The 13396-nt window shown below is 31.8% G+C and overlaps 1 protein-coding gene and 1 long non-coding RNA gene across 2 annotated transcripts; both read left to right on the plus strand.

The window, feature by feature from the left end:
• Nucleotides 1-137: 137 nt before the first annotated feature.
• Nucleotides 138-13056, plus strand: LOC134258239 (neurocan core protein-like). The gene is made up of 11 exons (XM_062740774.1): nucleotides 138-388; nucleotides 606-746; nucleotides 1040-1175; nucleotides 4102-4251; nucleotides 4352-4494; nucleotides 4599-4760; nucleotides 5108-5148; nucleotides 5234-5296; nucleotides 12207-12296; nucleotides 12601-12714; nucleotides 12857-13056. The coding sequence occupies exons 1-11, from the start codon at nucleotides 225-227 to the stop codon at nucleotides 12985-12987; spliced, it is 1335 nt and encodes a 444-aa protein (XP_062596758.1). The 5' UTR covers nucleotides 138-224; the 3' UTR covers nucleotides 12988-13056.
• Nucleotides 5597-9935, plus strand: LOC134258238 (uncharacterized). The gene is made up of 3 exons (XR_009990120.1): nucleotides 5597-5660; nucleotides 8359-8434; nucleotides 9644-9935. It is a non-coding gene; the product is annotated as an uncharacterized LOC134258238 (long non-coding RNA).
• Nucleotides 13057-13396: the final 340 nt, after the last annotated feature.

The raw sequence follows: 13396 nt of genomic DNA on the forward strand, positions 1-13396 counted from the left end.
ATCAAACAATATGCAAAAGAAGCATTTTTGTAATAAGTAGCAACCCATCCTACTATGGGAACTTTAGTACAGTGTAATTTGTTTTTTAAGTAGAAGGTAAATTATAATCATAAAATGTACTTTTCCTACACAATTTGCAGGTCCAGTTCTCATTTAAGCTGGGATGGCGATATGGTACGGGACCTGGTTGCACTCCAGCGTTGATAGGTTCCCTGGTTACCGGGATGAATAGTACCTTCTGGAGATGTACGTCAGGTTGTAATTCGACCTCCCAGTCTTTGAGTACAGTAAACTATATATGTACAGGAGCAAGCGTAGCTGAGGATTGGGAACAAGGGGAGAGGACTTTTGACTATACATTTCCCGGGGAAGGCCCTTTCGTCGTTGAGTAAGATGATAGAGAACACTACTTTTCTTCACAAATACGATTGCCATAATGCCATTATATGAAAGGATCTTTGAAGTTATATCTTATATCCTGCTATTCTATGTCAATAAGCTATATTAAAATAATTATTTGTTTGTTTTTATCTAGCCATCATAAAAAGGAAAACTGCTTGGTTTTGTAATTCAATGGTTCAATGTTTGTCTTTTAATTTATTTAGATTTGCAAGTTGTTGCTGGATAAGTTTGGACTATGGGTCTGGTAGTTCCTGGTCAATTCGTACAGTCGTTAATTTGGCCAGTAGGAATGATATCCAGCAACCTAACACCAGTCCTGTCACAACAGGGAAACCAATGTACACGTAAGACTCGTCATCTTTTTTGATATACAAAGTGATAAAAACTGGGTCTAAAGTGACCTGATAAGATATTTCACCAACGTATGGTGTTATTGCTACTGTAAAACTTTTGCAATCACTCCTTTTCTCTGAACAATTTGTTCACTTTCATTAAGAGAAGTAAAACAAAAAACTGTCGATGAACGCATAAGCTCGCTATGTATTTTAATGTTTAATGAATACCAAAAGCAGTAAAATCAAACGTCGTAGAAAATGTCTTCAATATAAAAATGTTATGGTTTCAAATTCTTTTTCAGACTACAGTATGGTTGTCGGCTTGCCTTACAAATTCCAGTAGCAGATACTGATAGTGATATTTTAAGATGTCGTTGGTCCACAGGGTCAGAATGTGTCTCTGTCTGTTCCGCTCTCCCTTACGCCAGCTTGGATAGAGTAAATCAATATTTGATAGATACCATATCATTATAATTGAGTATTAAAAAAATTCATCCCAAAATAATACACCCATTCTCAATATAAGGGCTCAAATAATGTCGCCTCATTTTCATTTAGAAGAAATACCACTGATGCAATTTTTAAATCAACATTATAAATGGTCATATAACAATGAATAAGAATTCATATAATTATCGATCTGAAAGGGTATTTAAGGAGTTCCAAATTCAAATATAGTAGCCTATTTGAAATGTACGTTACTGTCGCCGAGGCAAATACTATGGTGAATCCCCTCTGTTTAATATATAGTTTTGATTCTCAAGTAAAAATTTTCTGATTAGTTAAACCTTGTATCATATATATTTTTTTTCATAACAATAAATACATTTTCTTTGTGATAATAAATAATTTTTATTGTGCAATGTCCCTGTCGCTTAATTCTATGTCAACCACATTACAAGCAAACACAAAGATTATACACCTGATAGTTTTGTTCTCCTTTATTTATTGACGGGCTAAATTTGAAATTTCAAAGGATTAATTACTCCTACTTAGATAATGTAACATGAAATTGAACAATTTGAGCAACTTTTATAAATATGTTTACGGAATGAAAGACATTTTCAATCGTAGAGATAAGAAAGAAATGTACGTTACCTACATTTTTCCATTAAGAATATATATTTAGTAGAAAATATGAGATGACTCTGAATAAGCAACCCCTTGTATCCTGTAAACTGGCAAAGACGTTTTGCTTAACACAATTAAAAATTATTTTTTACATGAAAAGTGATCATTTGAAATGTACGTTACTGAAATGTACGTTACCATGAAATTCGAATTAAGTGAATCTTGCACGAATTTTCATGTATTCTCATACTTTCACACATTCGAATGCGTACACAAAGGAAAGTTTCAAAGGTTGGAGGTCGGCTAAATCCCGAAATGAACGAAAAGAAACGTTTCTGCTGAGGAAAAAAAATATATTATGGTCAATTATATGTAATATTATTTTGATACCTGGTATATATTTCTGAATACGAAACCTGTATGATGGATTTCTCATGATATGCAAGTTCAAATAGTATCAATATATTGCGTGTCTAACGTACGCTTGTGGAATAGAATTGATTTCTATATTTGAAATGTACGTTACGTATGGTAACGTACATTTTGCGGATTTCTGACTGACATTTTTTTTATTTAGTCAATGAATTGCGTTTACACGAGCGAAACAAAATTATCGTTACAATCCATTTGACAACTGACCACATAAATCCATCTAAATGCACCCCCTATCCTCGTAAATGTGGTAGACTGTTACCCCATGCTAGAAAAATTATTTCTAAGTGTCTAAAATTCATCTTTGGCAACCTTTTTGCAGTTTGTTTACTTTTAATATGCGACTTTTCGTCAATATTAATTTAATTGTTGTTGATAATTTCAAACAAGGTATGCATTGGCTTATAATTGGTAGAAAAAAAAACAAAACAAAAGAAAAAGAAACAAAACAAATAAATCCAGAACACAAGACGGTCACGTACATTTCAAATACTGAAAGGCACACAATACTCAGTTTTGTTTGAAACATTGCATTTTGAGTTATATTTTTCCAGATCTGCTGAAAAGCACGTATGTTTGTGTTTTGACAAACGAAGTTGCAACATATTAAATGAAATTGTTAACAACACTGTCGATGGATATATTCGGAATAGATTTATGTTAAGTTTCAATGGCCAAACACGAGCATTTGCTAGATCATAGCAAAATACGTCTGAAACTTATTTTTTTTGTCTGTACCCTTGCACACAGGTAGAAGTAACTAGGCTACGACTGGTATCAATTTCAGCGAAACAGCATAAAAGAAAGGTAATGAAGTGAGGTGGAGGGGACTCCCCAATAATATGTGAAATGAACGTTACCGAAGTGACGTGACATTCATGTAGTTGATGACAAATAATCTCGTTTGTTACATTATGATTTCTTATATTACTGCGTTAAAACGCTTCATTGAAATGATTTTAAGTCAATAATTGTTTTTTTTTTCAATATTTTCTTATTACTAATTTACATATTTTTACAATCTTGAAATGAACGTTACCTACTCATATTCTGAGGCAATCGTGTCTTTATAGTGGTGATTGTGACATATAACACAATGCGATTACATAGAGAATTTTTTTGGAATAAACTGAAACAAAACGATGAATTTTAGATGAATTTAAGCTTTTTATTAAACAGAAATATATCTTGAAATGTACGTTACATTTACCTAGTTTTCTAAATCGACATGGATATATGTTAAAAAAGACAGTAACTACTAAATAGAATTTTACTACATGTACATGTTAAGTTCCAGTATCTATAGAAAATAAAAAGATTCCAAACTGATCGCTCTAAACAAAACAGAGAGAAGAATTTAAAGCATATATTTAAAAAAATGTTTTTATAAATCTGGATCAAAAGTAACCTTTGTTTTTTGAAAGGAAAAATCAAACGCACGTTCGTATGCCGAGAAAATATGTTGCTGACAGAGTTAGTAGGATGTGCTGGTTTTAAGATGAGATATTCCAATTGTGATTTTAATGAGTACATTTTTTTTGACATATTTTTTTGGACATTGAAGAAAGAGTAACGTACATTTCAAGCTACATTTCTGAATAAAATCACCCTCTACTTTACCGTCTTGTCATTATTCCATGTATTAAAATTTGATGAAAAAAATCTGGAAACAAAATCTTCACATACTTTCTTTCAATGGTAATTGATAGAAAAATTGTTATCTTGAACTTCATTTTTTAAAAAATCAGAGTGGCATTTGTGCCCTTATATTGAGAATGGGTGAATACTCTATTTCAAAATCAAGCAATTCATTCTTACTTGATATTGATTTTTATGAATAGAATTTTTAATGTTTTCATAGGAAACTTGCACGATATCCTTTCCATCAAATCACACTGTGAATGGTACATATGCTGTAGCTGTAACTGTAGAAGACTTTCCCCGCTCAAATATTACTATTGGTGGGACGACGTATACTCCATCTGACCCAATGACGGCAATTCATCTCCAGGTAGACTTAAAAAAAAATTAAACCAAGATGTTTACATTTTTTTTCAAATTCAAACTCGGAGGCTTTTCAGTTCTTAATTAAGTTGGTGTGAATTTTTCAGTTTCTTGTGAGGACTGCTAGTTTGTCTGGTGGTTGTGAGGAACGACCTGTTTTTGTCAATAACACTCCTCCAGAGGGCACCATTTTTAACGTTTTGACGGGACAAACGTTACACATTTCATTTTACATCGCTAGCAATCAAACGTACGTTCTTTTAAACATTGTTCATTTTTATTGTCAATAAGAAAACCGATTTCACAAATATATTTTTAACTGCAAATTATTTTTATCGACCTTTTTTTTAAAAGAATAACAAGAGTTGATGTTACGTCACCAGCTGGGATGACGTATACTTCTCCCATGCCATATCCAGGACGACCAGGGGTTTTCTTTATAAACACAACATGGACACCAACAGCACTACAGATTGGTTCACATATACTATGCGCCTTAGCAGAAGATAATAATGGGTAATTTGTCCAAACAGCAAACGATACGTAGTCCTCTAATGTGCAATGCATATATAATATAATAATAATTATATAAGGGGTCTGAAATAATTAAACATATAAATGGTAATGTCTGACGTATATGTACAATGAGACATTTCACACAAATGTTTAGAATGTGGTAATATGAAAAAGAAATGCACACAGGCCTTTTTTGTTTTTTGTTGTTTTTCTTTTTTGGGGGTGGGGGTGGGAGGGTGGGGTCATTATTTATATTATTTTTGTTGACAGGAATCTGACTCTGTATGATATATTTTACAAGACATTACTTACTTTTTTTAAATATTCATATGTTACATCTTTTGTAGAAAAGCAAGTGATTCTCGTTGTGTTCAAATAAGAGTTTCAGGTATGTGTAAACTTTTTTTTTAAGTTATGGAATAAAAAATAAATATGCCTTATCGCAATCTTATTTATTTTTTTTTATGACATAGATATAAGCCCCTGTATATATGAACCTTGTCTGAATAATGGGACGTGCATTCGTGTTTACGAGAGTGCATTTATTGGGTATTTTTCATGCCAAGATTGTACTTATTGGGTACTTTTTGCTTATTGGGTATACCCAATAAGAAGTGTCGCTGAATATGCTTAAAACACCCTAATTGGGTATTTGCAGGTTAGTACCCAACAAAACTTGGACACGACGATTTGTCCAAAAAAGTGTCCAAAATAGTTGCTTTCACGGACGCACCGTGTTTTGTTGTAACAGTTTTACATTCGGAACTCTAAATTCTCGAGAGTTCCGAAAATCAACTTCCGTTGATCCTGATCATAACAACGTTTGTTTTCATGGAAAATAAATATGGCGACTAAGAAACACTTAATGTCAACAAGATTGTCTGATTGACAAGAGAAAAGGTAAGTTTATTCGATTAATATTTATCCATTGCTGGGTTCTTGTTTAAGGAAAATAGATTTTTATGTAATTTTGAAAACAATTGTGCACAAGATTAAAATAGATATATCGAAACAATTAATCCTAAGTTGCACTTGTTTGTATTTTGAATTTTCTCTGTCTTTTTAACTCTCTTGAGGGCGAGAAGTATTTCGTAAATGATCGTATATTGTTAGATAAATCTTTAATAAATCGAAAGTGTTTATTATTTAATTTTTATATCATTACCAACTAAGTATGTTCTGACAATGTATATTGGAAAGGGAAATGAAAATTTTAACAATCGTGTGTTCATAAATCAGCTGTAATTTATCGGTTCATGTAGACAGTATTACAATCGCAAAGTGAGCTGAGATGATGATAAATGGGATAATTGACAACAACTAAATAATTGTATGTAAGTTTATCTCATCTGATATGTAACTTAAGAGATTCATTGTATTACTGAAAAACTTTCAGTCGAAACAGTGCTTCTTTCTGTCTCTGATTTTTACTGTCTGCTTTATTTTGATTTTTTTTTTAAATTATTGTTTTTGTCATTTGTTTTAAGGTAGTCCGATCCTCAGGTTTATAAAATTAGCAGTTAAGTACTCAAAAGTACTCATAAAAGTATCTCTGAATCCACAAAGTTATGTAAATTTATCCACAGTATTTCTTTAAATTTAAAACTTAAAGTTAATCATAATATATATTTGGAAAATTGTAAAATCTCCAATATTTTTGCAGGAAAAATGAATTGGAATATCAGCAATGCAATTTCTAATTGCAAATTGATCAACAAATATATTTTAGGGTAAAAAACGATAGGTATCCAGGCATTCAGAGAAATTGCCATGATTTTTATACTTATTTGGTATTTTTTGTCTTCTATTTCCGCCATATATTCTATAATACATAGTGTGAAAGGCTTTTGCTATCATTGCAAGACACCACATATCACTCTTTATATCATATTATACTATTAAGCATTAGTATCTAAGGTTGGATTCAAGAAAATTTTATTTCTCTAAAACGGTATTAATTTTTTCCCTTTGATAGGGTATAAAAGTGAACTTTTATAAGACCTTTTCCAAGACTTCCAAAAACCTTGAATCTTATAAAGATGAATAAAATGAAAATTGTTGCATGAAAAAAATTTCATTTTCAAGCTTCATTTTGATGCATTTCAAATAAAATGTTAATATTTGGAGTTATCCTTCCTGGCTGAGGATCGGATATCCTTAAGTAATTTAAAACAATACTGAAATTAATATAGGGCTACTATAACTATTTCACATGATGGGTGTGTAATTAGCATCGCGCTACACCCGGGGCTTCTATTTTTGAGGATGGGGCTAGTGGTTTTCTGCACCCGAGGAATCCCCTTGGGCTATTAGGAATTTTAAAATACACATGTAATACATGAAAAGCACCACCGGTATTTTCACTCTTTTTTGCTATTAAATTCCCTAATGTGGAAATATTCCAGACAACATGCTCATATTATCCATAAATCTCCACAACTGCATCCATTTTGCAGTATTACAAGACTGATTTACTTCAAACGATCTTTTATTTCCTAATTTGAATTCCCCCCTTTCCTATGTTTGATATAGCAATATTTGCGTGTACATATATGCCTCATAGATATCTCATTATTAAATTATATACATTCACTCAATCAGCTCAATGATAAGTGTCATGCAATTATGTAGCTTTTTTTAAGCCATATATAAATAACTGATCAAAAAATATATTTTTGAAAAATACAAAATTAAGTAAAGAAATATAGTTAATACATTTGAATTAAAGCTTTTCATGCAATTCAGAGCACGGAGAACACCTCGTTTTATCTAATAATACGATTTTATCTTCTCTGTAATGTGTTATTTAAATCTTTTGTATTTTCTTCCAAGTCGGAGAAAATTCCGAGAATCCAAATTAAATTTTGATATCTTTATAACGCAATTGACTTAGATTTTGTAATTTACGGAAAATTTCTATCTTAATCATGTTTATATAAAGTAATGATATAAATAATAAGTTCTTATAATTTTAGTCTAATAATTTTCATTGTACATACGCCATATATGGCTTTAAATGATTCAAGATGAAAAAAAATTGATTTTTGCTTCGTTTTAATTAGACGAACTAGTGAATGACCAGAAAAGGAATATTCAAAATCTTTTTTCCATTTTTTTAAAATCATTAATTTATATTTGATTAAATTTTACTAGCGAAAATTAAATTTAACTTTAATTTTAAAAAGAATCATCTGTAGTTAATACCCTGACTTTTTTCACGATGAACTTTTTTTCAATGTTACTTTTTAATTTTTGCCTCTATATTTGGGCTTGTCACTTTTTACTCGGGTAGTAACTTTATTGCCACAAAGCTGTGGATTAGTACTTGATTTCCTTTATTGCACAGCGATGACTATGATTTAATAGCACAAAAAGCTAATGGCTTTACATATGTGAATTTATATGATTAATGCTTACGTGTGATTTTAGGATAACTGGAGATAATGATTCCTTTTTTTCCATTGATATAACATAAACATTTTCCTAAGTATTATGTTACAATAAATTGGTTTAGATTTTTTTAAATAAAAGTAATCAATACTTATTATGGAAATTAAAACCATAATCCTGTTCATTGAGGATTTTCAATATGTAACAGGTCAAACAGGAACTTCAATTGTGAACATTGCAGAGAACACACCCATCAGAAGATGACCCTCAGAAATAGGACAATTGTAAGTAATCAGTAAAATGAACAGGAATACTTCATGCCCACCATAAGATTTTTAGAGACATTTTCGCTTCTTAAATTAGAAGAGATAGAGGGAAAAACGTGTACATACTACATAACTACTAGGCAACCAACCTTTAACTGCAGGAAAGCTTTTGGTATGTGCAATACAGCCATATAAAACCTCTTTAGTATTCATCTTGAGTTTGAGAAAGTACCTTAGTATTTTTTCTAGTGTTTGCCAACATTTTCATGCACACTGTTTGCTTGTTTGTACTATCATTTTATTTTAAATTCTTCAGATACCCTTTGCCTTTGCCAGTTTAGAATCATTTGTGTTAAGGGCATCCTAGGGTTGGTTCCAGAACTTAATTAATTGTAAAGTAAATACTGGGGTACTATACGGTCATAGGTTATGTTAATACATGTATAACATTTTGTTCTGATAGAGGTGGCATACAGGAAAAGAAACAATACTAGATATCACTTCAAAGGAATAAAACAGCTTCATCTTGTAGGTGTATTTTATTTAAGGATCACTACTTCATGTCTGATTTGCCGAAAGTTATTCATAATCTGTTTGACTGTAATTTTTTATATTTTCAACTTCTATCCAGCTTAGTCAATTTTAATTAAATTGTGTGCAAAGCATACCCCAGGAAGGGGGGATGGAGTGTCAATTGTGTCTCTGTCCCTGTCAATATAATTTCAAAGAAGTTAGTAAGGTTTGGGTCAATTTTAAATCCTCTTTAGCAGAACCATGGGGCTAAAAACAATACTAATGTGAAATCTTTATCATTAAGTGTAGAGATGTTTTTGAAGATTATGTACCCCTAATGTACTGATAGTGTTACATTAGAAGTCTAAAATTTGCAAGGAATAGGTGTAAAATCTTTTTAAAATCTCCTTCTTAACAATCAGAAACTAACATACTGTCTAATTAATATGCAATATCGTTTTGTGTGTTGAATGATGATTCCATTTTGATAAAATTATGGCTGATGGGGGTAAGATGAAGATGCAGTTAGACATAGAAGAAAAAAAAGAGTTGATAGAATTTAGTTTTTCTTCCATTTTATTTATCAATACATATTTCTAAATAAGAAATATACTTCTACTTCTTGGTTGGGTTTGATCAACATAAAGGGTGATCTTGCTGTAGTCAAGAAAAACATGTTTTATACGGCAAAGAAATGCCTTTATCTAATTGCAGAATGAATAAAATGGATAGAGGCAGAACTGAAGGAGATGCATGAAATGAGGAATATTTCAAAGATTGCCTTAGCATAACCACTGCTACTGGATAAACATATGGCAATATAAAAGAGCAGGGTCAATGGAGGTATCATACAGTATAGGCCATGGGAGACCCTGAAGAAGAAAGTATTGAATAGAAACAAAAATAAAACCATTTTGACATTTATTGAAATATAGGATCAAAGTCTTACATGTAAAATTTGGGCATGTAATGACTTTTCTCTAGCTCTAAGACTTATAACAGTGATGATTTGATTTAATATTTTTATCCCGATTTGTCGAAAAGATTTGGTCATAGTGCAACAATTATTTTAAAGTTTTGATACAACGAATTCATTCATTGTACTTGTAACTTAGTTTTCTGGTGCAACACTGTTTTATCGGCTTCAGAACTAAGTTTGTGATTTCCAAACCATATTAATGAGATCATGTAATAACTTTTAACATCGGTGATAATTTAATCCATTCTTTTACATCCCAGAAGTTTTTTTATTATTACAGGGAAAATATGCATTGTACATGTATCTGTAATAAACAGGATTATAGAAATTTTCCATATAATACAACACAATCTTAGCAACTGAAGGCAAATATTTTATCAAGGGTGTGATCTATTTATCAATATGGTTTTCAGCATCTTGCTCTACCTGTAATGACTTGCTCCAAGTTCCAATATTTAAATTTAAATTTTGCAAACATGGTTATAAAATTCTTTAAAAGCCAAATAGTTTAGGCACAAAATGCTTATATATTTCCTATCATTTGTAAAGTGTACACTGAATGAGATGTGGAATGTTAGAATTAAAGTATTAAATATGTTTTGGACTTATGTATGCTTATGCAGATAAATTTGAATTCAACTAGGGAAGGTAAATGTCATACTTATTGGGTTTGCAATCTAATGCAAGAGTATAAATATCCAAGACAAATTTTACAATTTTAATGAAGGGTATAAGTAACCCAAGAAGAATTGGACAGGTAAACATCACCTGTTGGGTTTTATTCTAATGTTGGGATGTAATATCCAAGAAGAGTTGAACCAATGTCCAATACCTATTGGGCTTTCTTTCTTATGAAAAAAAATTTGAGTAACCCAAGAAGAATGTCCAATACCTTTTAGTTATATACTATTGAAGGGATGATGATATCCAAGAGGAAATGGACAGGTGTCCATTACATGTTGGGTACTATTCTGATGAGGGGATTCTCAAGAAACCCAAGAATTAGACAAGTGTCCATTGCCTGTTGGGTGGGGTGTAGATATCCAAGAGGAGTTGGACGGATTTACATTACCTGTTGGATGGTATTCTGATGAAACAATTCAAGAAACCCAAGAAGAATTGGACAAGTGTCCATTACCTGTTGGGTGAGATGTAGATATCCAAGAGGAGTTGGACAGGTGTCCATTACCTGTTGGGTGGTATTCTGATGAAACAATTCAAGAAACCCAAGAAGAATTGGACAAGTGTCCATTGCCTGTTGGGTGGGATGTAGATATCCAAGAGGAGTTGGACAGATGTCCATTACCTGTTGGGTGGTATTCTGATGAAACAATTCAAAAAACCCAAGAAGAATTGGACAAGTGTCCATTACCTGTTGGGTGGGATGTAGATATCCAAGAGGAGTTGGACAGGTGTCCATTACCTGTTGGGTTGTATTTTGATGAGGAGATTCAAGAAACCCAAGAAGAATTAGACAAGTGTTCATTGCCTGTTGGGTGGGATGTAGATATCCAAGAGGAGTTGGACGGATGTCCATTACCTGTTTGGTAGTATTCTGATGAAACAGTTCAAGAAACCCAAGAAGAATTGGACAAGTGTCCATTACCTGTTGGGTGGGATGTAGATATCCAAGAGGAGTTGGACCGGTGTCCATTACCTGTTGGGTTGTATTTTGATGAGGAGATTCAAGAAACCCAAATAGAATTAGACAATGTACACATGTTCAATTGTTCTTGGGTAGTTTAATCCCTTCGTCAAAATACAACCCAACAGGTATTGGAGACCTGACCAATGCCTGTTGGATACCTTCATGCTTATTATTAATTGGTCATGACTCAAAAAGGTTTCTCCTTAAATACTTAATTTTGTTATTCAAGAAAGGTTGAACAGAGTCTGAGATGTGTTGAGTTGTGTTTTCACAAATCAGTTTTTTTGCACTAAGGTATTCATATATTTTAATATTAGTTATTTTGAAATATACAGGTGTATATCCTTATTGCTAAGAACAAATTAGTTAGGTGTTACAATAAAAGAGCTATATCACAGAAATTGACTAAAATATGGGTTCAAAACCAAAGGTTTTCAGTCTTGTCTGAATTTACCAGCAAATATTAAATATATAATAAATTTGAAATGAATAAAAAACAATAAGAAAAAACCAAATAAAATACGGACACGAGGATTAATATCCAATAAGATTTGAACAGTAACTACCCAAATAATGCTCTCTCGTGTGTACACTTTTTTGTATCCAATAAGCAGTATCCAATAGGACTTGGACTTGATGTACCCAATATATAACCAAATGTGTGTCCGTCCGCCTAGGAATGACCCAAAACTTCACGTGTAGCTGTATTTCTGGGTACACCGACAGAATATGTCAAACAGGTATTTCACACTGCTTCGTACAAAATGAGAATTCGAGATTTGATTCTGGACCATAAATATCGTTATTAAGAGGTTTTCATGCCCTTAAAACTTGTATTTCATTTTAATGTTATAATGCTGTTAAGTACACTTGACTCAAGTAAACAGTTGATACCATTTATGACATTTTTTACAACATAAGTAAACACTTAATTGACACATATATTGTCCCGTATATTTACATTATTGTTTCTTTCTACATTCCTGAATTGAAATTGCCAGGTTGAATGTGTTTTAATCCTTTCTATACAACTTACCTTTCTAGAAATTGACGAGTGTGCGAGTCAACCATGCCTGAATGACGGGACATGTACAGATTTTGTTAATTCGTTTTCCTGCTTCTGTCATCCTGGATTCACTGGTGCTAATTGTGAAACAGGTATATATGCCTAAGAGTTTTCTTTTTCTAAGATAACTTTAACTATATCAATGAATGGTAAGGACATTATTTTAAGATTATATTATGGTTCATTTGGATTTTATATGTTTTGGTTGCTATTCGTTATTTTCAAATTTCATAGACATAAACGAATGTGCAAGTTTTCCTTGTCTTAACGGTGGCTCGTGTGTAGATCAGATAAACCTTTACCAATGCGCATGCGCTGCTGGCTTTGAAGGATACAACTGTGAGATAGGTAGATACTATGTCTGATTTAGTAAAAGTAGATCTGAGGTTATCTATTAACCTGTTCTATGTCCTTTCTGTCCATAATGGCATGTAACCAGTCATTATTTTATGGTTTTTTTTTAGTACTTCAGTACCTTGGCAGCGATCGAATCAATTACCAACAAATATTTTTATGTTGAATTTTAGCTCTTATAATAAAAAGTATGAATAACTGTTAAAAGATGTCAAAGCCCACCATAGGTTTCAGCAATCGACTGATGATCTTATGCTTTAATCAAATTACTTCATATTACATTTATTTTATCTCCAAAAATCATTTCTGTTATTAATGATAAATACCAACTCTTTACCTATGTATGAAAGGCTATAGACGACTTATCCTTTAACTTTTATATAATTCATTTTTATGTCCATCCTTATATGATTTGCTGCT

Source organism: Saccostrea cucullata, unplaced genomic scaffold, assembly GCF_032062105.1.
Source record: "Saccostrea cucullata isolate Sc308-1 unplaced genomic scaffold, CSIRO_AGI_Scuc_v1 ctg15970, whole genome shotgun sequence".
In the NCBI taxonomy this organism is placed as follows: domain Eukaryota; kingdom Metazoa; phylum Mollusca; class Bivalvia; order Ostreida; family Ostreidae; genus Saccostrea; species Saccostrea cuccullata.

Bases quoted from the DNA above. Each gene is read 5' to 3' on its own strand.
- LOC134258239 (XM_062740774.1), top strand. From the start codon at position 225: ATGAATAGTACCTTCTGGAGATGTACGTCAGGTTGTAATTCGACCTCC. The intron at 4,761-5,107 runs GTAATTTGTCCA...CATCTTTTGTAG, and splicing joins TTAGCAGAAGATAATAATGG to AAAAGCAAGTGATTCTCGTT. The intron at 5,149-5,233 runs GTATGTGTAAAC...TTTATGACATAG, and splicing joins TGTTCAAATAAGAGTTTCAG to ATATAAGCCCCTGTATATAT.